The sequence below is a fragment of the Pelobates fuscus genome, chromosome 6, assembly GCF_036172605.1.
Source record: "Pelobates fuscus isolate aPelFus1 chromosome 6, aPelFus1.pri, whole genome shotgun sequence".
In the NCBI taxonomy this organism is placed as follows: Eukaryota; Metazoa; Chordata; class Amphibia; order Anura; family Pelobatidae; genus Pelobates; species Pelobates fuscus.
In genome coordinates, this window is record NC_086322.1 from 258,166,065 (window position 1) to 258,191,668 (window position 25,604).

The 25,604-nt window shown below is 43.7% G+C and overlaps 2 protein-coding genes across 5 annotated transcripts in view; one reads left to right on the plus strand and one right to left on the minus strand.

Annotated features, from left to right (window-relative positions):
• TEN1 (TEN1 subunit of CST complex) overlaps positions 1 to 21,263 on the minus strand; it is a 28,645-nt gene extending 7,382 nt beyond the window's left edge. The window contains exons 1-3 of the mRNA XM_063425412.1: positions 21,208 to 21,263; positions 19,790 to 19,965; positions 1,745 to 1,849 (exon numbers count right to left, since the gene is read on the minus strand). Of these exons, the coding sequence (XP_063281482.1) occupies positions 1,745 to 1,833 (89 nt within the window). The 5' untranslated portion in view covers positions 1,834 to 1,849; positions 19,790 to 19,965; positions 21,208 to 21,263. The remainder of the gene's footprint in view (positions 1 to 1,744; positions 1,850 to 19,789; positions 19,966 to 21,207) is intronic.
• A 126-nt stretch (positions 21,264 to 21,389) lies between these two features.
• Positions 21,390 to 25,604, plus strand: part of ACOX1 (acyl-CoA oxidase 1) — a 45,497-nt gene continuing 41,282 nt past the window's right edge. For all 4 annotated transcript variants that reach the window (XM_063459027.1, XM_063459028.1, XM_063459029.1 and 1 more), the window contains exons 1-2: positions 21,390 to 21,533; positions 22,307 to 22,466. In XM_063459027.1, coding sequence (XP_063315097.1) covers positions 21,425 to 21,533; positions 22,307 to 22,466 — 269 coding nt within the window. In that variant the 5' untranslated portion in view covers positions 21,390 to 21,424. The remainder of the gene's footprint in view (positions 21,534 to 22,306; positions 22,467 to 25,604) is intronic.

Below are 25,604 nucleotides of genomic sequence, written 5' to 3' on the forward strand. Positions count from 1 at the left end.
TTTTGTATATAGTTTTATCATAATATTATATGTCTGTACTATTTATTGCCTACACTAACGGTGTTTTTTCCCCTTGGGACTTTGTAGTTAGGTTTGTACGGGAATTGTTTGTTTTAGTTAGTTACACTACCTGGGGAAGGACTGGATTGTATTATATGTATCATACTTTGAATAGACAGTCAGGGTGAACATTTTTATACAACCCTTTCTGGAGACTAAAACGTTTTATATTCTCTTTTCAGTTTAATTGTAACCTACAGTTAAACCCAAGATGCCTGTTCTATGGGACCTTATTCATCATGTTCGTGTTAGAAGTATATTACATCGTGTTTTTCTATTGTTTTGTTGATTAATGAACTTGTGATGTCGCAGTTTAAAGAGGAAGCCCTTCAGTGAGACATGCCTCTTATAACCTATGCTTGTTTGTGATTGGTTCTCAGTTTTCTCATTACTTTTCTTTGCTGCTATAGAGTTAGTAAAGAAAGATTATGCAAAATACTCACCTCCTGTCATTATTAAAATTAAGATTATTAGTACACTAAAGCTAACATAATCTTAAATTTTTCGTATTCTTCTAAACTCTTCCCACGGTGGCCAACTGTGCTACCAAGCCCCTGCATTCCAGGATTTAGTTGCTGGCACACGCAACACTCTCTGTCAATGCCACCTGTTGATACGCTGGGCTCTGGCCATTTTTAATAAACTCACTTCCACATATGAAATCATCAAACCATACTCATTTGATTCCATGAAGGCGTTCACATATATTTTGCCACCTCAACCTTTATCGAGCTCACAACACCTTAAAGTTACTCGAATACAACCGTTAACATTTTCAGGTCATTCTAAAAGAATATGCGCTGTTCCTACCACCTAATGGCTGGGACAGTAGAGTCATCTGCATATGCCATATATATCCCTGAACCTGAGAGGAATTGAGACATGCATTGAAGTATTGGTTATGTATTGTCAACACGTATTCAGTGTTAAACTGTTAAACTTTTTGCCCTCTTTTACAGGCCTACCCGAATGTCGGTTCCGGCACACCACAACCGACTTACACCACCATTACTATAACTTTTATTGTATCCGACCACAAATGAGAAGGCTGAACCGTTAGGCAAAACCTGTAGTTCATCTTGTGGGGCCCTCTTTAACAGGACTACCCGAACGTTGGTTCCGGCACACCGGACTTACACCATTACTATAACTTGGCTTATTGTATACGACCACAAATAAAGGTATATCACTGAAACTATCCGGATTGTTGGACATTTCACTTCTTTTTGTGATGATATGCAAACTCCTACTGACTTGTATAGATTCGTTCATGGTTTCAGATATCAGTTTACATTTATGAAAAAAACATATTAATAGAGACATTACTGTAAGCTCGTTTGGGCAGGGCCTCCTTCACCTTCTGTTCCCTTAGGTTTTCTTAGAATCAAAAATTTGTCTTCTTTACTTATAGTACAGACTGCAGCATGTGTCGGTGCTATATAAATAATTGTAATCATTCAATAAATACTAATTTATGCCAAACGGTGAGGCATTTTCCAAACTCTGCTATTTCGGTTTAAATGATGCAAATTCATTTTTATTTTAGCACTGGCTTTTTAGTGAATATATCTACAAAGGGTAAACCATTATGGAACTGTTTGTGTATTGTTGAATAAACCTAAACAGATATCTCTATATCAATATGCAAAGACATTTTAGCTTTGGAAAATATTAGGGCACAAACCTGCCAAACGTTCGCACAGTTGCTCCGCCAGACACTTTTCCAGAACTTATTTCCCAAAGGTATTTATATTCTGCAGCTGCTGGAAGCATTTTTTGTCAGGGGGCTCTGAAAAAAAGTTAGAACACAGAGTTTAATTATTTATTGATTATTAGGTTTATTTCCATTGACACCTGTATCCCAAACGAGCCATTTTTCTGAACATGTTATCAGATGGGTTACCCCTTGTTGGAGGTATGTCAGGGAGGGCATCTCATCAGTGGTCACCTGCTACCAGTATGCTGACGTCAGATGTCCAATATGCACATAATTAATATTAGTTACATGGAACTCTTATTACAGGCTGGCTAATGATGCCCTATGCTACCAGGGGTGGTGTCATACTTTATTATTAAAATATTTTTTATTGAAGATTTTTCAAATAACAATGTAAACATTTATACAATAAGATACAATAATAATAATAGTGTTACACTTTTTTGCAGCAGAGGCATGGGCAGCCTTTCATAGTAAAATCCTGAACATACAGACTCCCAACACCATGACCACTTCAAATCACTGCAAGAGTAATGGTGCTTAAAGCAACCTTTTAAATAATTAATATCAAGGAAAAACTGGAGGGTAAGTTTATGCTGGGTAATCCAGTTACATATTTCAATAGATGGTATATAGATTGCTCCAAATCCAGCAATTTGCCCCTGAAATGGTAAAATGTTGTCTTAAGGTGGCTTTGGAACTCCCCCACCCCCAATAAAATGTTATCGTTTCATAAAGATAAAATGTATAGCTTAAATGTAAAGCTCATAACTTTGTTTGAATTTCATTGAGATTCCAATTGAGTCAAAAGCTATCATAAAACATAAGTTTTATTGGCAAAACTTGAGAAATGGCAGAGCTAACACCGCCAAGTTTCGTCACTTCTTACAGCCATCGCTAGCCACAGCTGTTGAAATAAGGTATTGTCACACTCATAAGTTAATATCTACGGAGACTCCCGCGGGATTGCAGGTTCCTCCACGGACATCAGTGTTGTCCTATCACGCATGCGCAAGAGCACAGTACTGATGTCGGCTCCTGGCCGATGAAATGTCAGGAGTTGATGATCAATTTTGGCGGTGCCCATGGAGATCAGCACCTCTACTGCACCCCTGGTGGCAATGTCACCATTGGGGTCTTTGCAATATATGGTCACATTAGTTATTTTAAAAACATTATATAACAATATGGAGGGTAAGTTAGGGATGGAGGACATCCACCTTAATAATGTGCTGCCTTATACACCAGGTAATTAATATTATACACCGGTAAGGTCAGATTTGTTTCAGGCATAGGATTTCCATTGAATGACAGCTGGAGTACAAAGAACAGAAGGACAAAACTTAAATATTGTCAGGATATGCACAGAGAACTAGAGAGATGCAGCAGAAAATCTAAGAAATCCAAAATGGATAAAAGTAGAAGAAAGGGAAATAAATTGCCATAATTTGGCATTCCCAAGAGTAAGGGCATCAAGCAGATACAGTACTCTGCCGCCTTGGCTGACATCATCCGAAATGTTGATCTGAGCCAATCAGAATGCTTTCCCATAGGAAATTAAAGGAACGCATTTTGGAACACCAAAATAACATTCGAAAAAAATTCAATAAACATATAGTCCCAATTAATTGTAATACCTGTAATAAATTTAACTGGCAAAAATTTTATTTCATAGGGATAGAAAAAATAGATAATTATTGGAGAGGTGGCAACCTCATTAAAAAACTGTCTCAACGGGAAACATATTGGATAAATACACTTAAAACCCTACAACCAAGGGGACTAAATCTAGACATTGATTTATGGTGTTTTTTGGATTAGAATTAGCTTATTGTGGGTAGACACGAATTGTCTGCTCCAATTTTGTCTCTTTCATATTCTATTTTTATTTTATTTTTATTTTTTTCATTTTATCTCTATGGTGTGGGGATTTTTTTGTATTGAATGTTTATTTTCATATACTTTTTTCTTGCTTCAGTCCTTCTTTTTAATGTAAAGAGTTCCGCCTTACAATCACACACATATATATATATATATATATATATATATATATACACATGAGAAAAAGAAAACAAAAAAGAATCAACAAACTAATATATAATTCTGGTTATAGATTAAACAACTTTACTGATACAGACAAAAAAATTTATTTACATCATAATAAATTGAATGTCAGAAATATATCAAGTATATCTCTTTAAATAATAAAATAATTGCTCTTTGTAAGTTTATGTGTGGTTACTTGTAGGAACTTTATATTGCATACTTTTATTGCATATTTTTATGTACAGAAAGGGAAATGTGCAAAGTATCTTTTAAAACATGGTTTCATTCTCCCCTCCATGCTTATACTATGCATAAAATATCGATTTCGAACGGTCCCACTGTGACAGACTGATTGTGAAACATAAGTAATAAAGATCCATCGAAAAAAACAAGAAAAACATCTATGGAACGCAATTGGAACGCACAAACGCAACGGAACGTGATGACGTCATATACCCGGAACCAGGAAGTGATCGCATTCCGATTGCGAACAGCTGAACTTCATCGGTGGAACCTATGAATGAACGTTACTTATTGATTGTGGGGTGTATTTAAGAGGGAGGGAGAGGGAATGTTTTTTATTCATTGTTAAACCTGTCACACTGCTGCAAGGTCCCTGAGGAAGTCCCTGAAGTGGGAAGAAACGCGTTGGACACATTGTGGGCAGTTTTTATCCTATGCTGATTGATTCTTACCTATGTGTAAGTAATAAATGCTTTTTGTACTTTACACAAGCCTTTCTACTTTTTCATTCTGGATGTCTTTTCTTCTTGTATTTTTCTCCATTAATGAGATTGAATAATTTTGAAATCAGAGAAATACCTGAGAACAACAAGGAGTTGTGATACGCCCTGTTTTCACAGAAAAAGTGTGAGTGATCCATTTGGCACATATCACTATTATACATATATCAAACAGAGTTGCACTATGCTACTTTTTATTTCCCTATAGTTGGATTGACCCATATTTTGGTTTCATGTTTATATGGAAGATCTGAGGATATCTTCGGGTTAAAATCTACTATTTAGAGGAAAGTCTTTTTATTCATTTACAACACCTGGTGTTATGTCACATTGGTGAAATTGTATTATCACAAAGCTATACAGTGAAAGGATTTTGTATTTTGTTCTACATTTGCTTTCCCATAGCATTGGATTTGCCGAGACTGTCAAGGAGGCAGATCAGGGGCAGAGCTAGCACAAGCCAAACACAGACCTGGGCAATCAGCATCTCCTTATAGAGATGCATTGAATCAATGCATCTCTATGAAGAAAGTTCAGTGTCTCCATGTAGAGGGTGGAGACACAGAATGTCAGTCAAACTGTGCAGAATGGCCCCAGGAGGCACCTCTAGCAGCCATCTGAGGAGTGGCCAGTGGGGGTATCCCTAGGCTGTAATGTAAACACTGCCTTTTCTCTGAAATTACAGTGTTTACTGCAAAAAGCCTGAAGGGACAGATTAAACTCAGAATAAATACAATAAGCTATAGTTGTTATGGTGACTATAGTGCCCCTTTAACTTTACTGTTACCTTTACAAATTAATAAACGAAAAAGTCTATATTAGACAAGTTACAAAAAAGCCTGGTTTGGAAACATCTGCTTTCACTGTTGATTGATAAAGAAAACCCTTGATTTGAGGCATTTCTGATTGTGCTAAAAAATTCAAATGCTAAGTTTTCCTTCTTGACCCAATAATAGCAGAGATGAGAGGGTTGGGATCAAAAATCTGTTCCAATTGCCTTTCTTCAAGACTCGATGGATGACCACTTGTCATTTGCATAGTCCTGTTAAAGACCAGGATATAATACTATAACTTCTGAAACACATTCTTTTTATAGTAACCAAATTCATGTTATCTACACCTCAACTAAACTCTTTTTTTTATTTTTTATAATTCTTTATTTATAGTACAGAAAAAACACTGAAATCGGGTAGTGCCCCTTTAAGGAGTACTCCCAATTAACTGGTATAGATGTTAGTGGACATGCCTAAAACAGACAGGAAAAGGTAATAAAAAGATATACCAATAAGCTTAATATGAGAGAATTAGGAAATAGAGGAAAGGGTTGTAGCAACTATCAAAAACAAGGTACACTGAGTGTATGATAAGCTCCCAAGTATCATGGCCAAACAAATGTTACAATTAAACTTTATTAGCTGTTGCCCAAATGATACAGTTGCCTCAGTGTACTTTTGCAGATATTGCTGCTAATCCCTATAACGTTACTGGGAGACTGCTTCAAGGGCTATAAAACGGTAAAATTAATTGTCCTTGGTATTGGAGCGATTTAACAGCCGAAATGAATATTATGACCCTATTGAAGCAGACATGCCAGTAATGCAGGTGTAGTAAAGTGGGGAGAGAATAAGGTAATGTTTCCTCCCCTGCAGCCACCTATAATGAATATACAGGTAGATAAAGGGAGATAGGGGGGGGGGAACCTGTGTGAGATTGTCCCCTAGTCGATGAGGGCAGCTAAAGGTGCTAACTCAAAAGCCGAGGAATATCTATCTGAGTCCTATAATGGCTGAAAGCACTACTATGCTGGTTCCCTGCAAACTCCTTGTAACACCTTCGTGGGTGTTCTATGCTAACACTAGCGCTAGGAGTAAAGTCCCTATAAAGATGAACTACCTGTTGAAATTCCTATTCTCAATAAAGCATAATATGATCGGCTTACAAAATAATACAAAACATAAGTGCGATAACGGATTCCCTTAAGTGCATAGTGAGTGCACGGTGAGTGCTCTAGTGAGGTGTAGGGATATCCTAAGGCAAAGGCCCTTTGCCTTAGGATATCCCTACACCTCACTAGAGCACTCACCGTGCACTCACTATGCACTTAAGGGACAATCTCACACAGGTTCCCCCCCCCCTATCTCCCTTTATCTACCTGTATATTCATTATAGGTGGCTGCAGGGGAGGAAACATTACCTTATTCTCTCCCCACTTTACTACACCTGCATTACTGGCATGTCTGCTTCAATAGGGTCATAATATTCATTTCGGCTGTTAAATCGCTCCAATACCAAGGACAATTAATTTTACCGTTTTATAGCCCTTGAAGCAGTCTCCCAGTAACGTTATAGGGATTAGCAGCAATATCTGCAAAAGTACACTGAGGCAACTGTATCATTTGGGCAACAGCTAATAAAGTTTAATTGTAACATTTGTTTGGCCATGATACTTGGGAGCTTATCATACACTCAGTGTACCTTGTTTTTGATAGTTGCTACAACCCTTTCCTCTATTTCCTAATTCTCTCATATTAAGCTTATTGGTATATCTTTTTATTACCTTTTCCTGTCTGTTTTAGGCATGTCCACTAACATCTATACCAGTTAATTGGGAGTACTCCTTAAAGGGGTACTACCCGATTTCAGTGTTTTTTCTGTACTCACATTTTCCGGGTTCAAGCCCATATTAGGTGGAACTGGTACCACCACCCTGACCTTTTCCCCTGACTCTAGACCTCCTTTGATGGTTGGGCATAGAATCCAGGGAAATATTTATCTCTTATCATTCTTTATTTATAGTTGTGCATGATATAACAACGAGCTTACGTAGCCATGACAGCTGACGTAGGCGGCAAACATCAAAACAATGTATACATGGCATAGGAAAACATATTGCACAATTTTATATTTTAGTAAAAGAAAAAGCATAGACAGCGGGTGTGTATGACCCTCTGTAGTTGAGTTTTCCTGGCCGACCATCCCCTTTATTTATTTATGCATTCAGTGTTTCTTGTCGGCAGGCCAAGGGCGACTCCCCTAGCATACACAGGTAGCCTTAACCTAACTGCATCTGTAAACATGAGCTATACAGGTGGTCAATGACAACCCACTCTCGTATCAGAGGCTGTTGTAGTGATCCCCCGAGATCTGGATGGTAATGCCAGCAGCCATTTGTCAATTCGCAGAAATAATCAGAACGCTACATGAAGTCTGAGGCATATCATGCATCTTTAGTGCATACGGGCCTAAGAGCAGCAGTAGCGCGTGCCCTCCCCTAGCAAGGAGGCCCCTGTGGTAAGTGGGGCTCCCGATAGGGCCTAGCCCAGGCACAACAGTAGTGACTACGTCTCTCGGGTAGATCCCACCCAGCAGCCTCTGGCAAATATATGCTAACCATAAAAAAACAAGAAAAAGAGGAAAGAGAGAGGTCAAAGAGAGAAGGGTAGGGTGGGGGGCGGGGTGGGGAGGGAGCCATCAGGGGCTCACTGTCGTCTGTCTAAGTAAGTACAGTTTTCGATACCGCTGCTGGTCCTAACACCAGGGGCTATTTTCCCAGGGCGCCCAAATTTTTTGGAATTGTGTCTGTGTTCCTCTAACCCGTGCCGTCAGGTCGTCCATCACGTATACCTCTCTTATTCTATTAATTACCCCCGCTATGGCCGGCGTGGTCTGTTTAAGCCAATCAACCGCCACTGCTCTCCTAGCTGCCAGCGTAAATTTATGAATGAGTTTTTGTTCACGTCTCGTCCACCCTTCTACCGTTCGACTGAGCAGGTAAAGCCACGGGTCCAGGGGAGGGGGTCTGGAAAATACCTGGGCCATCATATCTCTAACCTGTTGCCAAAAGCGTACCATCAGGGGGCATTCCCACCACATGTGGATATAGGTCCCTTTCATCCCGCAACCTCTCCAGCAGAAGTCTGTAGGACACTTTCATGTGGCATAGCTTAACAGGGGTTGTATACCAACGAAACATCGTCTTGACTGCTTGCTCCTGCATTGTTACGCACACAGAAGATCTATGATTGGCTTCCCAGATCTCCTGCCATTCCACCCCCTCTAGGTGCTCCCCTAAGTCCCTCTCCCACTGGTCGATATAGGCCATGTCGCCCTCTACAGTGGACACAGAGCAGAGGTGAGCGTACAACTGGGTTATCAGACCCGTAGGCATATGGTCTCGAAGGCAGATTCGTTCAAAAAAAGTCATGGGTGTTTGGGCCGCAGCTCGGACCCATGGGAGTCTTACGAAATCCCTTACTTGAAGGTATCTGAAGAAATCTGCAGGTGTGAGGTGACCCCTTTGTTGTAGGTCGTCAAATGTTATCACCTCTGAGCCCTGCACTAATTGGTGAATGCGCTGCAGGCCTATGCGTTCTAGATTCCTAAAGTTCCTTGCCAACATACCCGGCGGGAATGCCCTATTTCGCAAATAAGGCATCAACGGAGACGGGGCAGACGCTAGACCATACCTCTGCTGGGTCCTATCCCATACGTGCATAGAATTCAATATAGCTGGGCACGTAGCCCTAATAATTGGTCTTTTATCTTTGGGAACCCAAATTAGTAGCTGCAGTATATCTGCCCCCACCATCAGCGACTCCAGGTCTACCCATTTCCGTTCTCCAGGCGGAGAGTGCCATAAAACTATCTGCGACAATTGTGTTGCCAAGTAGTAGCCATATAAGTTAGGTAGACCCAGGCCTCCTCTATTCTTTGGCCTATATAGGGTGTGTCTCGAGATTCTGTGACGTTTATTTTGCCACACGAAATTCCCTATCGCCTGCTGCAGGGGCGCAAGGTGCGACTTGGAGAGATGTATGGGCAGAGATTGAAAAAGGAATAGAATCCTAGGTAGTATATTCATTTTGACTGCATGTATTCTCCCTATCCAAGATATAGGCTTTTCATTCCATGCCTCCAGTTCCCTAATGAGTTGTTTTATGAGTGGTGTGTAGTTTTGTTGCAGTAGATGGTCCGGGTCTGCTGTCAATTTAATGCCTAGATATTTAATCGACTGTCGCTCTATGTGTATGTGGTGTTCCCTCTGAAGAGCAGCCAACTCTACCTCTGAGATCGCAATAGGAAGGGCGCTAGACTTGGACATGTTGGCTTTGAAGCCTGACACAGCTCCGAAGTCCTCCAGGACCCTTTGCAAGGCCCGCAGCGAGTGGATGGGGTCAGTGAGCGTCAAGAGCACATCATCCGCATATGCCGATACTATGAATTCCCTGCCCCCCACTCGAACCCCCTGAATGTCCAGGTGTTTCCTGAGGGCCTGGAGCAACAGCTCCAAGGAGAGTACAAATAGGAGCGGGGACAAGGGGCAGCCCTGTCTGGTGCCATTATACAGCCTGAAAGGGGTCAGCGGGGCTCCAGAAATTTTTACTTGCGCTCGCGCATTGCTATACATGGCTTTGATCAGGGTCATCGCTTGATCGGGGAAACCAATATGAGATAGTAGTGTGAATAGGTACGTCCATGTGACCCTGTCAAACGCTTTTTCAGCGTCCAAAGATACTAGCATAGTTTTGGTGCGTGCAACTTTCTGCTTCCAAATGATGTCAATGTTCCTGCGGGTGTTCTCGAATAATTGTCTGTTTTGCACGAATCCCACTTGATCCGCGTCCACCAAAGTGGTCAAATAGGGGTTCAGTCTCGTCGCCTGAATTTTTGCTAAAATCTTCATGCCGTGATTAATAAGGGAAATTGGCCTATAGCTACTCGGGAGGCCCGGGTCCTTGTCCGGCTTCGGTATTAGGACAATGGTCGCTAGTGACATATCTAAATCTGGATCGCCTCCCAATCTAAATTAGTTGAAAAGAGCCGTTAAGCGAGGGGTCAGCTCCTCACGGAATTCCTTATAGTAGCTCCCGTCGAACCCGTCAGGTCCCGGAGCTTTCTTCCCCTTTAGGGCGGCTATAGCTTGTGCTACCTCCTCATTTGTGATTTCTGCCGCTAGTACGTCCGCCCCTGCCTGATCTAGTTTGGGCAGCCCTAAGTCTGCCAGGAAACGCCGCGTCCGAGCCTCGTCCCCAGCCTCCCGCGTCTCGGATCCCGGGGAGTGATTGTACAGAGATTTATAATAGTCCGTGAAGACCTCTGCGATATCCCGTGGACTAGTTTTAGTCGAGCCATCGTTGTGTCTTATGGACGTAATGTGTCCCCCGCAGTGTCTAGGTTTCAGGACCCTGGCTAATAGGGTATCCATTTTGTTCGCATGTTCGTAGAAGTTCCTTCTGGACCACGTAAGGGATCTAGCCGTGTCGTCGAGGAGCAGCTGGCGTATTGCCAACCTTACCTCTCGCAAGCGCTCTGCGGTGCGCTCCGTCGGGTTACCCTGGTTTTGTTGTTCCGCCCTCTTAAGGTCTATCAGGAGGCCCTCCAGCTTCTGGAATTTCAATTTCTTTCTGGCTGTCGCTACTTTTATGAGTGTGCCTCTTATCACCGTTTTATGGGCCGCCCACACGGTGGCTAGTGTCACATCTGGGGTTGTGTTGGTCTCGAAAAATTGATCGAGCTCTGCCCTAATCTGGCTTGCTATATCCTGGTCTTTCAGCAAAGATGTGTTGAGACGCCACGTCCACGGGGTCGCTTCGCATAGCCTCCCCAGGGTTAGTGAGATGTCGGCATGATCCGACCAGGAGATAGTCCCAATCAGGGCCGGACTGGGAAAAAAATTAGGCCCGGGCATTTTTCAATCAGAGCGGCCCCCTAAGAAGGGGGCGGGGCCAGAGAGGGTGTGTTTTGTCATCACTAATGACAAGCAAGCCCCCTCTCAAAGTGAGCAAGTTGGTTCAATGCGCAGAGCCCCGCTGAAGAGCTCTGGCATTAGAAAAAGGCCCTGTATTTGTGCTGCGCAGCGCAAGCAAATTTAATAACATGCTTGCGCTGTGTTTGCTTATAAATTGTCTCTGGTGTCTCCGCAAGTGGGATACCAGAGGACAAAAGGGCCAGGAAAGTGTATGGTGCATGCGTTTGGAGCCTGCTTGTGGGATTGCGTGTGTGTAGAGTGTGGTGTGGTATTGTGTAAATAGGTCAATTAAATTTGTGTTTGTGGTGTAATGTGTGGCTAGGGGCTGTAGAGAGAGTACGTATAGGGGGCATAGTGTTATAGGGGATGTAGCGAGTGTGTGCATACGGGCTGTAGTGTGTGTGTATAGGTGACGTAGTGTGTGTAGGGGTTGTAGAGAGGGTGTGTTTAGAGAATGTTGAATGTGTTTGCGGACAAGGAATGTAGTGTGTGTGTATGTGGTGCAGTGTGTGTGTGTGTAGGAGATCTAGTGTGTAAAGGACCCAGAGTGTGTATAGGAGATTGTGTGTGTGTGTGTAGGAGAGGATTAAGAGTGCATATAGGGTAAGGGATCTAGCGTGTATCTGGAGCGTAATGTGTGTAGTGGTGCAGTGTGTGGGGTGCTGTAGTGTGTGTGTGTGTGTGTGTATATATATATATTTGGACGTATTGTATGTGTGAGGGGTGCAGTGTGTGTGTATGTAAGAGGGGTGCTGTGTCTGAGGGTGTTTTTATCTGCCGTCACATTCTAGGTTTCTAATTTTCTTTGTCTGTTAACTCACTGAGGGTTATTTTATATATATATATATATATATATATATATATATATATATATATAATAACCCTCAGTGAGTTAACAGACAAATATATATGTGTGTGTGAGCGAGGGTGCTGTCTGTCTGAGGGTGCTGTCTGTGTCTGGGGGTGATGTGTGTGTCTGGGTGATGTGTGTGTCTGGGGGTGCTGTGTGTGTCTGGGTGCTGTGTGTGTCTGGGGGTGCTGTGTGTGTCTGGGGGTGCTGTGTGTGTCTGGGGGTGCTGTGTGTGTCTGGGGGTGCTGTGTGTGTCTGGGGGTGCTGTGTGTCTGGGGGCAGGGGCGTATTATCCGCGAGGCAAACAAGGCATTTGCCTTGGGGGCATTTTCCAGGGGGCGGCAAAAAACGCCGCCCCCAAATGCCCAGGGCAAATGTCTTGTTAGCCTTGCGGCTAACAGACCTGCTGCTGGGCTGGTTGCTGGGCGGGCGGGCGGGCGGGCGGGCAGGCTGGTTGCTGGTTGCTGGGCGGCCGGCGAGGGAGCTCTTCCCCTGAGCTCTCTGCTCAGCTCCCTCGCGCGCCGCCCGCAGAGTGAGACTGGGAGCCGGAATATGACGTCATATTCCGGTTCCGCCTCCCAGTCTCACTCTGCGGGCGGCGCGCGAGGGAGCTGAGCAGAGAGCTCAGGGGAAGAGCTCCCTCGCCGGCCGCCCAGCCTGCCAGCCAGTGCCGCCCTGCAGCCACTGGACCACCAGGGAATGGGAGAACCCCCCCACCCCCAGCATTCCCAAAGGTAAGGAGGCTGGGGGGGGGGAGTAAATAAAAAAAAAAAAATGTGTTAATGTGTGTGTGTGTGTGTGTGTCTCTGACTGTGTGTGTCTGATAGTGTGTGTGTGTGTCTGTTAGTGTGTGTGTGTGTTTTAGTGTGTGTGTGTGTGTGTGTCTGTTAGTGTGTGTCTGTGACTGTGTGTGTTAGTGTGTGTGTCTGTTAGTGTGTGTGTCTGACTGTGTGTGTGTCTGACTGTGTGTGTGTCTGACTGTGTGTGTCTGACTGTGTGTGTCCGACAGTGTGTGTCTGTTAGTGTGTGTGTCTCACTGTGTGTGTCTGTTAGTGTGTGTGTGTCCGACTGTGTGTGTTTGTTAGTGTGTGTCCGACTGTGTGTGTCTCACTGTGTGTGTCTGTTAGTGTGTGTGTGTGGCCGACTGTGTGTGTTTGTTAGTGTGTGTGTGTCCGACTGTGTGTCTTTGTTAGTATGTGTGTCCGACTGTGTGTGTTTGTTAGTGTGTGTGTGTCTCACTGTGTGTGTCTGTTAGTGTGTGTGTGTCCGACTGTGTGTGTTTGTTAGTGTGTGTGTGTCCGACTGTGTGTGTCTGACTGTGTTTGTCTGTTAGCTAGTGTATGCGTATCTGTCAGTGAATGTGTGTGTATTTAGAAGGCGGGGAAGGGTTGGGTGGGGGTGGCGCGCGCGCGGGGGGGTGTCTGAGTTTTGTCCTGCCTAGGGCAGCACAAAACCAAGATACACCACTGTCTGGGGGTGTTGTGTGTGTCTGGGGGTGCTGTGTGTGTGTGTCTGGGGGTGATGTGTGTGTGTCTGGGGGTGATGTGTGTGTGTGTCTGGGGGTGATGTGTGTGTGTGTCTGGGGGTGATGTGTGTGTCTGGGGGTGCTGTGTGTGTCTGGGGGTGCTGTGTGTGTCTGGGGGTGCTGTGTGTGTCTGGGGGTGCTGTGTGTGTCTGGGGGTGCTGTGTGTGTCTGGGTGCTGTGTGTGTCTGGGGGTGATGTGTGTGTCTGGGTGCTGTGTGTGTCTGGGGGTGATGTGTGTGTGTGTGTGTGTATGTGAGGGGGCTGTTAGTGTGATTTTTTTTTTTAATTCTTTATTTTATTTGAGACGTTATGAACAACAGAAAATAGCAGTAGGAGCAATCAGCACGTTAACATTAAATGCAGTCAAGTAAGATAGGCTCCGTGAACAAACAGCCTCTTTTTTTTTGTCATGAGTAAAGGCAGACATAACAGTGTATATAGAAAAGCTGATATACAAGCTAGACATGTTATCTGGATGCATATTTTTTCAGATAGAACAATAGTTAGGTAGTTATATGAAACAGGAGAGATAATACCACTGGTACTGACTGGAATACTGTTGTTATGCAGAGAGCAGACATAAGCAAACACAAGAGCATAAAAGAAAACATGGGGAAACATAAGGAAACTGCTGCCTCAAGTATGCTAAAGGGTCAGTTTAAGGAAGGATTGAGGGACCCCCTGGCTTAGGGATTTTTTTTTAATTTAAATTTAAATATGTTTGTTATTAATAAGTAAAAAAAAAAAAATTATATCCCCCTCCCTCCTTACCTTAGCCTGGCGCGGTCTGCCTGGGTGTGGGGAGCCGTTCTGCGTGGGAGGGGGACCATGCTGCCTTCCCTGGTGGTCCAGTGGTGAGAGTGAACTCTAGCCCCCTGCAGACTAGAGTTCACTCTTGCGAGATCTGAGCGTTGCCGCAGTAACCGCGGCAACGCTCAGACCTCGCGAGAGGATCCTGCTGGCTAGAGCTCCGCCGGTTCTCTCCTCCCTCCCACACGGCATAGCAGTGTTACAGTGTCTCTGGGCCGGTGAGGGAGATCTTTGATGGAGACACACAGCATTTGCCCGGTGTGCCCGATGGCCAGTCCGGGCCTGGTCCCAATGTCCGTGCCAAGTATCCTCGGTAGGCACCCGGTATTGACCAAGAACATGTCGATCCTGGAGTAGGATCCATGCGGGGCCGAAAAGAAGGTGTAGTCTTTTGTACTTGGATGATGTGCTCTCCACGCGTCCACCAACCCCGAGCCCGCAATGAAAGTTTGTAGCAGTTTGTCCTGGCTCCCCCTGCCCTGGGACCTATGCATGCCACCGTCTGTCTTCCTGTCCACTGCTGGACAAGGTGTCGCGTTCATGTCACCCCCTACAATGATCATCCCATGAGGTAGTGTCTGCAGTTTGGACTGTAGTGACTCCCAGAAGGCTGCCTCTGGGCGGTTTGGAGCGTATACATTAACTAAATGGACATGGTGGGAAAGCATGGTGCCTGAGACTATCACATAACGACCCTCCGTGTCGGATTCAGTGGCTACTACCTTGATGGGGCAGCTATTCCGTATCAGGATCGCCACTGCATTGCGTTTGCATAAAGCCCTGGCTTCATAGGTCGAGCTATATGTGTGGTCTTTAAGTTTAAATTTAGCCTGTCGGGGAAGATGCGTTTCTTGAATAAAAGCTATGTCTGTCCTCATTCTCTTAATTTCTCTAAATAATAGTCTCCGTTTGGTTGGGGAGTTAAGCCCCTTAACGTTCAGGGAAGTTATTTTAACTGCCATTAGTCCGTTCCACTCGGTCTGCTGCAGTGCACGCCCACCTCTGTCTCCTCCACGCCCCCGCCCTCCATCTCCTCCGCGACGCCCCCAGGATAAAACAGGGAAAAAGAGAGAAAATGAAATTCAGGAAAAGGAAGAAAAGAAAGAGAGAATAAGAGGGAAACAAAAAAAAGGAAATTGAATCAAATAAGAGAAAGTGGTGCACATCTGGCGCTCCACCAATATTGCCTGGTCTTACTCTCCGCCAGGCGTCAGTGGGGTCAAGACCCCGCATTCCAACCGCGTCCAGCGTCGGAGGAAGATGCGGGATCACGAGCCCATCCCCCTCAGCACAATGGTGTTTACAGAAATTGTACATAGACATTGTAAAATACACAGCATGGCAACGAAATTGCTCTCCAATAGGAGCAACTAGGGCGCCGTACAGAGTGCTCGCCCGCCCTAAGGCTCTGCGACAGGTAAAACAAAGTGTGTAAGCATGTAACAACTTGACAACATAACATTTCAACAAATATTTCAACAAATATTTCAAAAGAAGGGGGGCTAAAAACAGTGGTATGGCCGTGCGACTTGGGACTTCCTATCCCTAAAAAGGGCTGTAGCCTTGACTCCTCCAATCTGTGTCCCTTTCTACTCTCATCCTCCCCCGACCCCCCAGAATCCTAGTGCCGTTATGCAGCCCCCAGCGGCTATCCACATGGGATAGGCACTGCAACCATGCCCTTACGACCTTTGGGGTGTCTGGGGTCTCCGTCGACGTACCAGGTAGGGTCACATACTAAGTTCTTGCCTTCAATAATTGCCTTCAATAATGGCGGCATGCAATCATCCTACCCTTTGCGATCTTATCTATTTAACAATTCACATATTTTCCTAGGTCCTGCATTATTAATTAGAAATCGATAGTCTTTTTAAAATAGTTCACATTTTTCTGTTTTACTCCTTTTTTCTCCCATGAAATAAACTTTATTTGTAACTAAACTAAATACATAGTGCAAAGAGAATTTTTAACGTACTGGTTGTTTTTCCCATTTTTTGTTTTTCGTTTAGGCATGTAGCAACTTGACAACATAATATTTCAAAGAAATTTTTTTTCAAAAGAAAGGGGACTAAAAACAGTGGTATGGCCGTACGACTTGGGACTTCCTATCCCTAAAAAGGGCTGTAGCCCTCACTCCTCCAATCTGTGTCCCTTTCTACTCTCATCCTCCCCCCTCGACCCCCCAGGATCCTAGTGCCGCTATGCAGCCCCCAGCGGCTATCCACATGGGATAGGCACTGCAACTATGCCCCTACGGCCCTTGGGGTGTCCGGGGTCTCCGTCGACGTCCCAGGCAGGGTCACACACTAAGTTCTCGCCTTCAGGTCTTAATTATACAATAATGGCGGCATGCATTCAACCTGCCCTTTGCGATCTTATCTGTTTAACATTTCACTTATTTTCTTTAGTTCCTGCGTTATTAATTAGAAATCGATATTTTTTTAATATTTTAAATTTTTCTGTTTTTACTCCTTTTTTCCCTCCATGAGATAAACATTACTTGTAACTAATCTACATACATGGTGCAAAGAGAACTTTTAATGTAATGGTGATTTTTCCCTTTTTTTGTTTTTTGTTTTTTGCGTTTTAATTATACCGTCTCCCCCTTTTTTTTTTTTAAGTACATTTTTGTGTTAACGTGTAAAATTCTGTGAATACTTATAGTCGTCGTCGGGAGGCGACTACGGTTATTAGCTATTTCTTGTCACCTTGTCCCATTATCTCCGACGGTACGATTGTACCCCGGCCACCATTATTCCTTCCTAAGACATACCCCCCTCTTTTGATTCGAAACTGAAGAAAAAAATAACAGCAACTTCTGCACAGGTTTGCGTAGAAGACATGGTTCCCGGCAGTATGCCGGGCCCGGTCAACCTGTCGTGCAGATTACCCAGCGTGCCGGCCCCCCTAAAGCGGTAGGAAAATCCCGTACCCCTGCCTTCGTGCATAAAACAAGCAAGAGTGAAACTATAAACAGGGTACATCAGGCTAGGGGGCTGCTTGGGCGATAAAGCTATCAAAGAGCCCATAGAGTTTGTGTCAGTCCTGCAACTGTAAGCCACCCGGGGGCCTGTATGGAAGAGTCCGAGGCTCCCTGCTGCGAAACTTCGCTCCCATTCTCACACACACTGGGAGGCCAAGCGATCATATATGGGAGACAGTCCCCAGCCCCCGCATCAGTTGCCTGGATGGCCGTAACAAATCACCCAGGGCCCCCTCCCCAGTACCGCCAGGAGCCCCCCGCTCACCAATCCAGCACCGAGAGACCAGGGAGGTCCAGGGTTCCGCATGCCCAAAAACCCACCCAAGCACAGTCCCGGTCCCCCCCCCCACAGGGCCTCTGGTTCGAGGAGATTTATCCCAGGGCCAACATACTATACCGGCCTCCGAAGTCATCGCCGACGAGCTCCCACCTCCTGCCATTCAATCGGAAGAGAGTCCAGCCCCTGTTGCGTAGGCCTCATATCTGGCAGGTCCCCTCGTGCAGCTACTCCCAGGGCATCCAAGAAGCTTCTCGGGTCTCCGTTAGGGGTCAGGGTAAGGGTCTTCCCCCCTCTAAAAGCCATCAGGCGAAATGGGAACCCCCAAGCATACTGTATGTTCGCCCCTCGCAGGGCTTCCGTAACGGGCCTCCACTCTCGCCTCCTCTGCAGCGTGCTGGGGGCTAAATCTTGGTATACCTGTAGTTCCTTGCCGTCATGCATTAACTTGGCCTCTCTGGTTTTGCGCATTAGTGCTTCCTTCGTCTGGAAGAACAGAAAGCGGACAATGACATCCCGAGGGGAGTTGATTTCAGCTCTTCTCGTTCGGAGGGCACGATGAGCCCTTTCCATGTGCCATCTATCTTCGGAGAGATCCGGCAAAAGGGGTCTAAACAACGCCATAAGGATGGTCGGCAGCATGCCCTCCTTTTCACCCTCCGGTAGGCCACGAACACGGAGATTGTTTCTCCTCGATCTATTGGACATATCTTCGATAGCCAGCTCTGCGTCAGTCATCCAGGCCGCCAGGCCATTAAGGTGGGTCACCGCCGCATTATGGGCCTTGGCTGTGGCCTCCATCCGCTCCTCGAGTTGGGCGGTGCGTGTACCCAAGGCCGCAATCTCACTTCGGAGGACCGCTGTGGAGTTTACGATTTCGCCTGCCAGGTAAGCCTGGACTTCAGCGAGGCGGTCCAAGATTTGCGACGTTTCGCCCTTGTTTCTTTTTTCACCCAGTGCCTCGTGTGGTGAGGATGGTCGGTGTGAGGGGCTCCGTCCGGCGCCATCTTGGGGATCCGGAGACCCGGTTTTATGGGCCGTCATCAGGTCCAGGACCGACGTACCCCCCTCGGTTCCCTTCCTGGGCTGTTTCTTGAGGTTCCGTTTATCCATGCTTGGCAATAGTATCTAAAATACTGCTAAAGTAAGCTTTAGATTGTGCGTTGGGGCCGGAGCTCTACACAGCCACGTCCAGTTCGATCCCTGGTCAGGCCACGCCCCCAACTAAACTCTTCTATACTAAGTTTGTTTATGTTTTCCTGTAAAATCCTTCTTTAAAACGTGTATCCAAAACTGCACCAAATTACTAAGACAGAGTCTCATCATTGATTTATTGAGAAATAAATTATACTTTTGACAACAGGAAAGCCTCAAGGTGGAGCACCGGGCAGAGATAAAAGAAGTTAGGAGATATTGTGGGCATCTGAGGCATTCTACTATAAGGCCAGCATAATAGTATATTTTAACTGTACTACTACAATAGCCAGTAGTTAATGTGAATAGTGGGCCACAGACTGGATATTTTAGTGTAAAATATTTGCATATTGGAATGATCCCATCCACATGAGCAATATAAACACAAAATATCAGTAAGTGCCGTCTGTACAGGAGATACAGAGATAGTCTTTTTGGTCTTCTATGGGCTTCTTCAGTGAGCTAATACCATCCTGGAGATAGTAAGCAAGGGGTTCACATCTGATTTACCCATTTAACTCATGGTAATCTTGGTGATATGGACATAAGTCAAAACAGAATTCATAAATACTGGCAACTGGCAAAAACTCTGTAGCTTGACCTCTGGTTAGTACCAGCTCAGGTACCACACACGGTTTTAGCTTACTTGTGCCAACAGAGAAGGAAAATATGTAATTTGCATAAAAGCCCAATGCCACTCACGAGGGTAGTCTGGACCTGAAATGCTGGCAAGTCTGCATAAAAGAGCAAACCCAGAGAATCCGTAGTGGTTACAGTGCAAGTTCTCTGTTGCCCTCTCATTATAGTTTGTCAATAAGAACAGTTTGAACACTTACCTGGGTCTTGCTTGGCACCTGCAGCTCCTGCTTCCTGGATTCTCCTTACAGTAAAATCCAGTTAGCTCCACTGAGCAAGGCAAGGCCATGCAGGGTTGTGTTCATTTGCTGAGAGTGCCAGTTGAGCACGGTCCTGGTTTAGATAGGTTTAGCTTTATGAAGACACCCTTCTTCACCTACAAGAGAAGATCGAATGTGTCATTGGCGACCAGAGAACCCAGATACATTTTCAAACTGTTCTAAAACGGTTTGACAAATTACACCGAGAGGCACCACTGTAGCAGTTATGGTGCTTGACATGTTCACTGCAAGCATTCATTGTTCATCAGTAAGGTGCAGCTCAATTGGGCTCAACCCAGTCCTCAAGGCATACTGCTGAATACATCTAATGTAAACCACACTAAAGTCAGTATGTACATTAAAGGAACACTATAGGATTAGGAGTACAAATGTGTATTACTGACCCTATGGTGTTAAAAACACTATTTAAGTTACTGCCCCCTCCCCCCCCCCCTCCCTTGCCTACCTTAAAATGCTGTAAAACTAACCTTTATTCCAGCACCGCGAGGATCCCCCGGCACTGGCTTGGTCCCCATCCCGCCTATTTGGCTAAGAACATCAGTATTGACTATATCAGCCAATCCAATGCTTTCCTTTGGGAAAGCATTGGATTGGATAAAATCGTCAATATTGATGATCTCAGCCAAGGAGGTGGAGGGCGGAGCCTAACACAACCCTTTCCAATCAGCATCTAATCAAATCAATGCATCAATGCACGACCCAGAAAGCACCTTTAGCGGCCGTCTGAGTGACTGCCACCTGAGGTGTCCTTAGGGAGCAATGTTAACACGGTCTTCTCTCTGAAAAGCCAGTGTTTACGTGAAAAGGCCTGCAGGAACTGACTATACTCACCAGAACAACTACATTAAGCTGTAGTTCTGGTGACTATAGTGTCCCTTAAAAGAACACTCCAGACACAAAAATATGTCCGTCATATTTTTGACAGTTTATAAAAAGCGACGATTTCTATGCAATTCTGAACTCTTATAATTGGGGGAAGAAACGCCATCCCTGGCGTGAAATCAGACAGACGGTGAGGTTTTCTTCTGCTTTCGTTAGCTGCGCAGAGTGTAAGGACCACTAGGAATGCGCCTGCCTCCCCCCCTTCTCAATGAGCCTTACAAATGGCAGATACACATGTGAAATGACATTATTTCTTGGAAATTAAGTAAATTGATACCTGTACTTGGAAACACTGACACAGATTGCATATAGACATTGTTTGGACACTGAAATAATATAAAATATAAGTTTTCTGTTTACTGTCTCTGTAAAGAAAAATAATAATAATAATAATTGAGGCAAGTACTACAAGCTGCTTTTTTTTCTGGCCTCCCAGTTCCCTTCTTGTAACTCACCCAGCCATATTCATACAATGTGTGAAAATGAGCGCGCAAGGCATGCCGGGAGTTGTCAGTCCCAGTACCTGGCTGCTAGGCTCGCCGGGAGATGTAGTCCGCAGCTCCCAGGCCTGAACAACCAATCACAGTTCTATGGCAGAAACGGGGGCGTGGCTAATGCTATCACATGTCAAGGCAAAGGTTCCTCTGGCCACTTCCAGGTGACAGTTCAGCCATGAACCCAGATCTGAGCAGAGAGCGGGCTGCAGCCTCATTCAACCCAGAAACCATCACATACATCCTGGATGGGTCCCCAGAGAGAACCAGGAGAAGGAGAGAGATTGGTGAGTGTCAGGGTGGGGAGATACCTTAAATCAGGGATAGTTAACCTTTACCAATTGATGTGGACTAAGATCTATCAGGCTGGCTGAGCATGATGAGATTTGTAGTCTATGCAAAGTTAACCATAAGTGAACCAGATAGAGTTACAGCAAATACTGGGACAAACTTGACTGGGGCATATTCTTAAATAATTTAGAATCTGATGCTAAAACTTTCGAGTTTTAGGTTTTAAATATTAGTTATATGATAAAGTAATAAATATGAAGTTATCTCTGCAAATATATTGTTGATTTTCACAGTGCCAGTGGAAGACAATATTCTGCCCTCCAGATGTTCTGGACTACATGTCCCTTTGATGCTGAGCCAGAATTATGGCTGTAAGAGCATTATGGGGGATGTAGGTCACAACATTTGGAGTGCAGAAGTTTGCTGACCCCTGCCATAGTGATTACTCCAGGTTTAAACTTCACCTTCAGAACTGCATTTCTTGAATATTGTACATTGGGTGTTCAGGATAAGAAAAAAAAATTGAGAAAATGTGTAATTGGTTTATTAAATACCAGGTGACAGTTGTGCCAAAATATAAAAGTGATTTGATTATCGTATAGATTTTTTTTTGTCTGAGGGAATGTACTATGTATTTATATAAACAACGTCACTGCACTTCAATTTGACATTTGAGGTTTTGTGTAATTTTCCCAATTGTCCCACTTAGACCTTCTAAGTAGCTTATATTTCTATCTACTGTAATTTTGGTGTTATTTTAACCGTACAGAAAGTCTGGTGCTCAACGACCCCGATTTTCAACATGAGGACCCCAATTTCCTGTCTCGCAGCGAACGCTACGAAGTGGCCATTAAGAAAAGTGCACAAATGATACAAAAGATGAGGGAGCATGGGATATCGGACCCTGAAGAAATCTACTGGTTCAAGAGGTAACAGGACTCCAAAATGAATATACTGAGTACTTGGATGATATACCCACTTTTTGACTAAAGCATCATAATCAGGGATATAAAGCATCATAATCAGGGATATAAAGAAACTGATTTTGGACAAACAGTGTATTGAAATGCACATCAGTGTTATTGCTTTACCCGTCTTTAATAAACATATTGGGGAAAAATGAATACAGATCAATAGTCCGTGAGCACATTCTAGAGGTAAAAGGTCATACAGTAAGCGTGTCCAACCTTGGACCTCCAGCTTTTGTTAAATTGCAGTTTACACAATAGCTGGATAAACCAAGGTTGAACAGCCTTGCCACACATATATTTGGTCAAATCGTTCAACTAGATTGTCCTCTTACCCTTAAAATGTCACTGCCAATTCTACTTAAAGAGCTGTATGAGTTTCTTAAATGAGAAATCTTGTGTGAAGCCTAGATTTTATTTTTATGCTTTTTGACTTGAATTCCTGTTTTTCTAAAAACCTGTAAAATTACTTCCATACGTTATTCAGAATAAGTGGGACACGTCTCTGAATCTCCACCACATGTGTTATTTCTGTATCCCATGTGACAATAACCAAACATAAAGTGAGAATTGCTAAGAATTCTAAGTGGATTTTAAATTTAAGGCCAAAATAGTTCAATTGTAAGTATGGTTCAACCATATTGGCCTTAAATATAAAAAATCACTTGGAATTTGTGACAATTTAACTTTAAGATTCCTATTTAAATTGTCACATGTGTTAAACTAAAATTATCTTCTACTTACTAAAAAAAATAATTTTTTTTTTAAATGGTTCAGTAAGTTGCCATTGTTTAATCTTAATCTTGTTTTCATGTCTGTGGGCATAGCAAAACCTAAACGCTTTCTTGTTTCTGTCACTATCATCAAATATTAGAAGTCAATGTTGACTTTATGCTGAGAGACATTTATTTCATAAACATCATTATCGTGTCTTGGGTTCTCTGAAATTGGTGTGTTGACAACGGGCTATAGTTGTTGGATCTCATTTATCATCATGTTTTGTGACTTGTTAACATTAGGGTTCTTTAGCAGGGTACACTTCAATTAATACATCAGGTGCCACCTGACAGTGCTGAGTAAGCCCTACATTGAGATGCAGTGGTTATGGTACTTATGGACGCTGGGCTCCAAAATTGCCTCATCTTAATAAACTCATTTTGGGACAATCCTGCTGCACCTTTGCAGATGAAAACGATGCAATTCCTGAGAAATCACACGTTTCAATACCCATGCCCCTAGTGACTGTCAGTCATTGGTTTCATTTTGTGGCTCTTACTGTGCTTGTATGAGGAACATTGCATTGGATTTGAACAGGAATCATCATCTTGATGATGTTGACGAGGGATGTTAGTTATGCAGTCATCAGTCTGTCTCCACACTGATTACAAATTAGGATGTGTTGAGAGCTTAGATTTTTTTTTTTTTCGGTAATCATTTTCTTATGCCGATGAAAGCATGTACATGATAAACAGCCAGTTAATCATTACTGCCAAGGCCTGATGGGAGATACCATGTTTGATATTAACGGAGTGATGGACTGATGAACCTTTGCCAAAGTGAAAAAAATAGCTTTTTCTGTAGTTGCTTTGGAATTTACCCCACAATATATAATAAAGCCCTGCAATCTAATCTGAATGCCATAGATAAAGTAATGTTAGTGATTTTTATCATGGGTTTTTATCCTTGTGAATTACCTGCACTTTGCTCCCATTAAGCAAGATGACACGATACCTCCTAGTTTTTAGTGTCTTGTCTTTTTTTGGGGAGTACTTCTGTGTTTTGTGGAATCTAAGAAATTATTCTATTTGTAAACACCAATATTTTTTATTTTTTTTTAAGTTCTTTTTTTTTTCTTTTGAAAATTACACCATTCTTTGTAAGATGAATTTAATCCCCCCTCCCCCCTTCTACCCCCAAACATTACAAGCAGATAGTAGCTTGCTCACTCTAAAAACATTATGTATCTTTCACAGGTCTTATAGCTAATGGAGCTGTGGGCATGCGTACACTTTGTTCTCCACACTATTATTACCATGTAAAAATACTCCTTTTAGGTAGAAGCCACTAATTCCTGGCCTACTCGCTTAGTGTAAATTTTGCATATTTCTGATAATCATCTTGTGACTTACCGATACCTCTCTTACCTCTCCCAGTCACCGTACGCCATCTGGAAACTCCAGCCAGCAGCCGATGAAGTGTCACCCCTCTGTATTTTCACATATAGGGAACTCAGCTTAAAGGAACACTATAGTCACCTAAATTACTTTAGCTAAATAAAGCAGTTTTAGTGTATAGATCATTCCCCTGCAATTTCACTGCTCAATTCACTGTCATTTAGGAGTTAAATTACTTTGTTTCTGTTTATGCAGCCCTAGCCACACCTCCCCTGGCTATGATTGACAGAGCCTGCATGAAAAAAAAAACTGGTTTCACTTTCAAACAGATGCAATTTACCTTAAATAATTGCATCTCAATCTCTAAATTTAACTTTAATCACATACAGGAGGCTCTTGCAGGGTCTAGCAAGCTATTAACATAGCAGGGGATAAGAAAATCTTAATTAAACAGAACTTGCAATAAAGAAAGCCTAAATAGGGCTCTCTTTACAGGAAGTGTTTATGGAAGGCTGTGCAAGTCACATGCAGGGAGGTGTGACTAGGGTTCATAAACAAAGGTATTTAACTCCTAAATGGCAGAGGATTGAGCAGTGAGGCTGCAGGGGCATGTTCTATACACCAAAACTGCTTCATTAAGCTAAAGTTGTTCAGGTGACTATAGTGTCCCTTTAAGTCAGGGAGATTAATGTACTGGGCTGACTGCCTGAGAGTGATAGGAGTACGATTGATGTCAGAGTGTTCAGTTAATGCCAGATATGGTGTAGAAATTGTGCTGCTTTTTAAAAATTTTAAAAGAACACTATAGTGTCAGGAATACAAACATGCATTCCTGACACTGTAGTTCTGATGTAAATGTTTAGCTGACTGGCCCTGAAAAGGGGAATTGGCCCAGCTTTTCTCCCATGCCGCACTGGTCTCGCCGCAAGTGACCCTGCCTCCATGGCTGACATCCTTAATCTTGATGATTTCAACCAAGCCAATG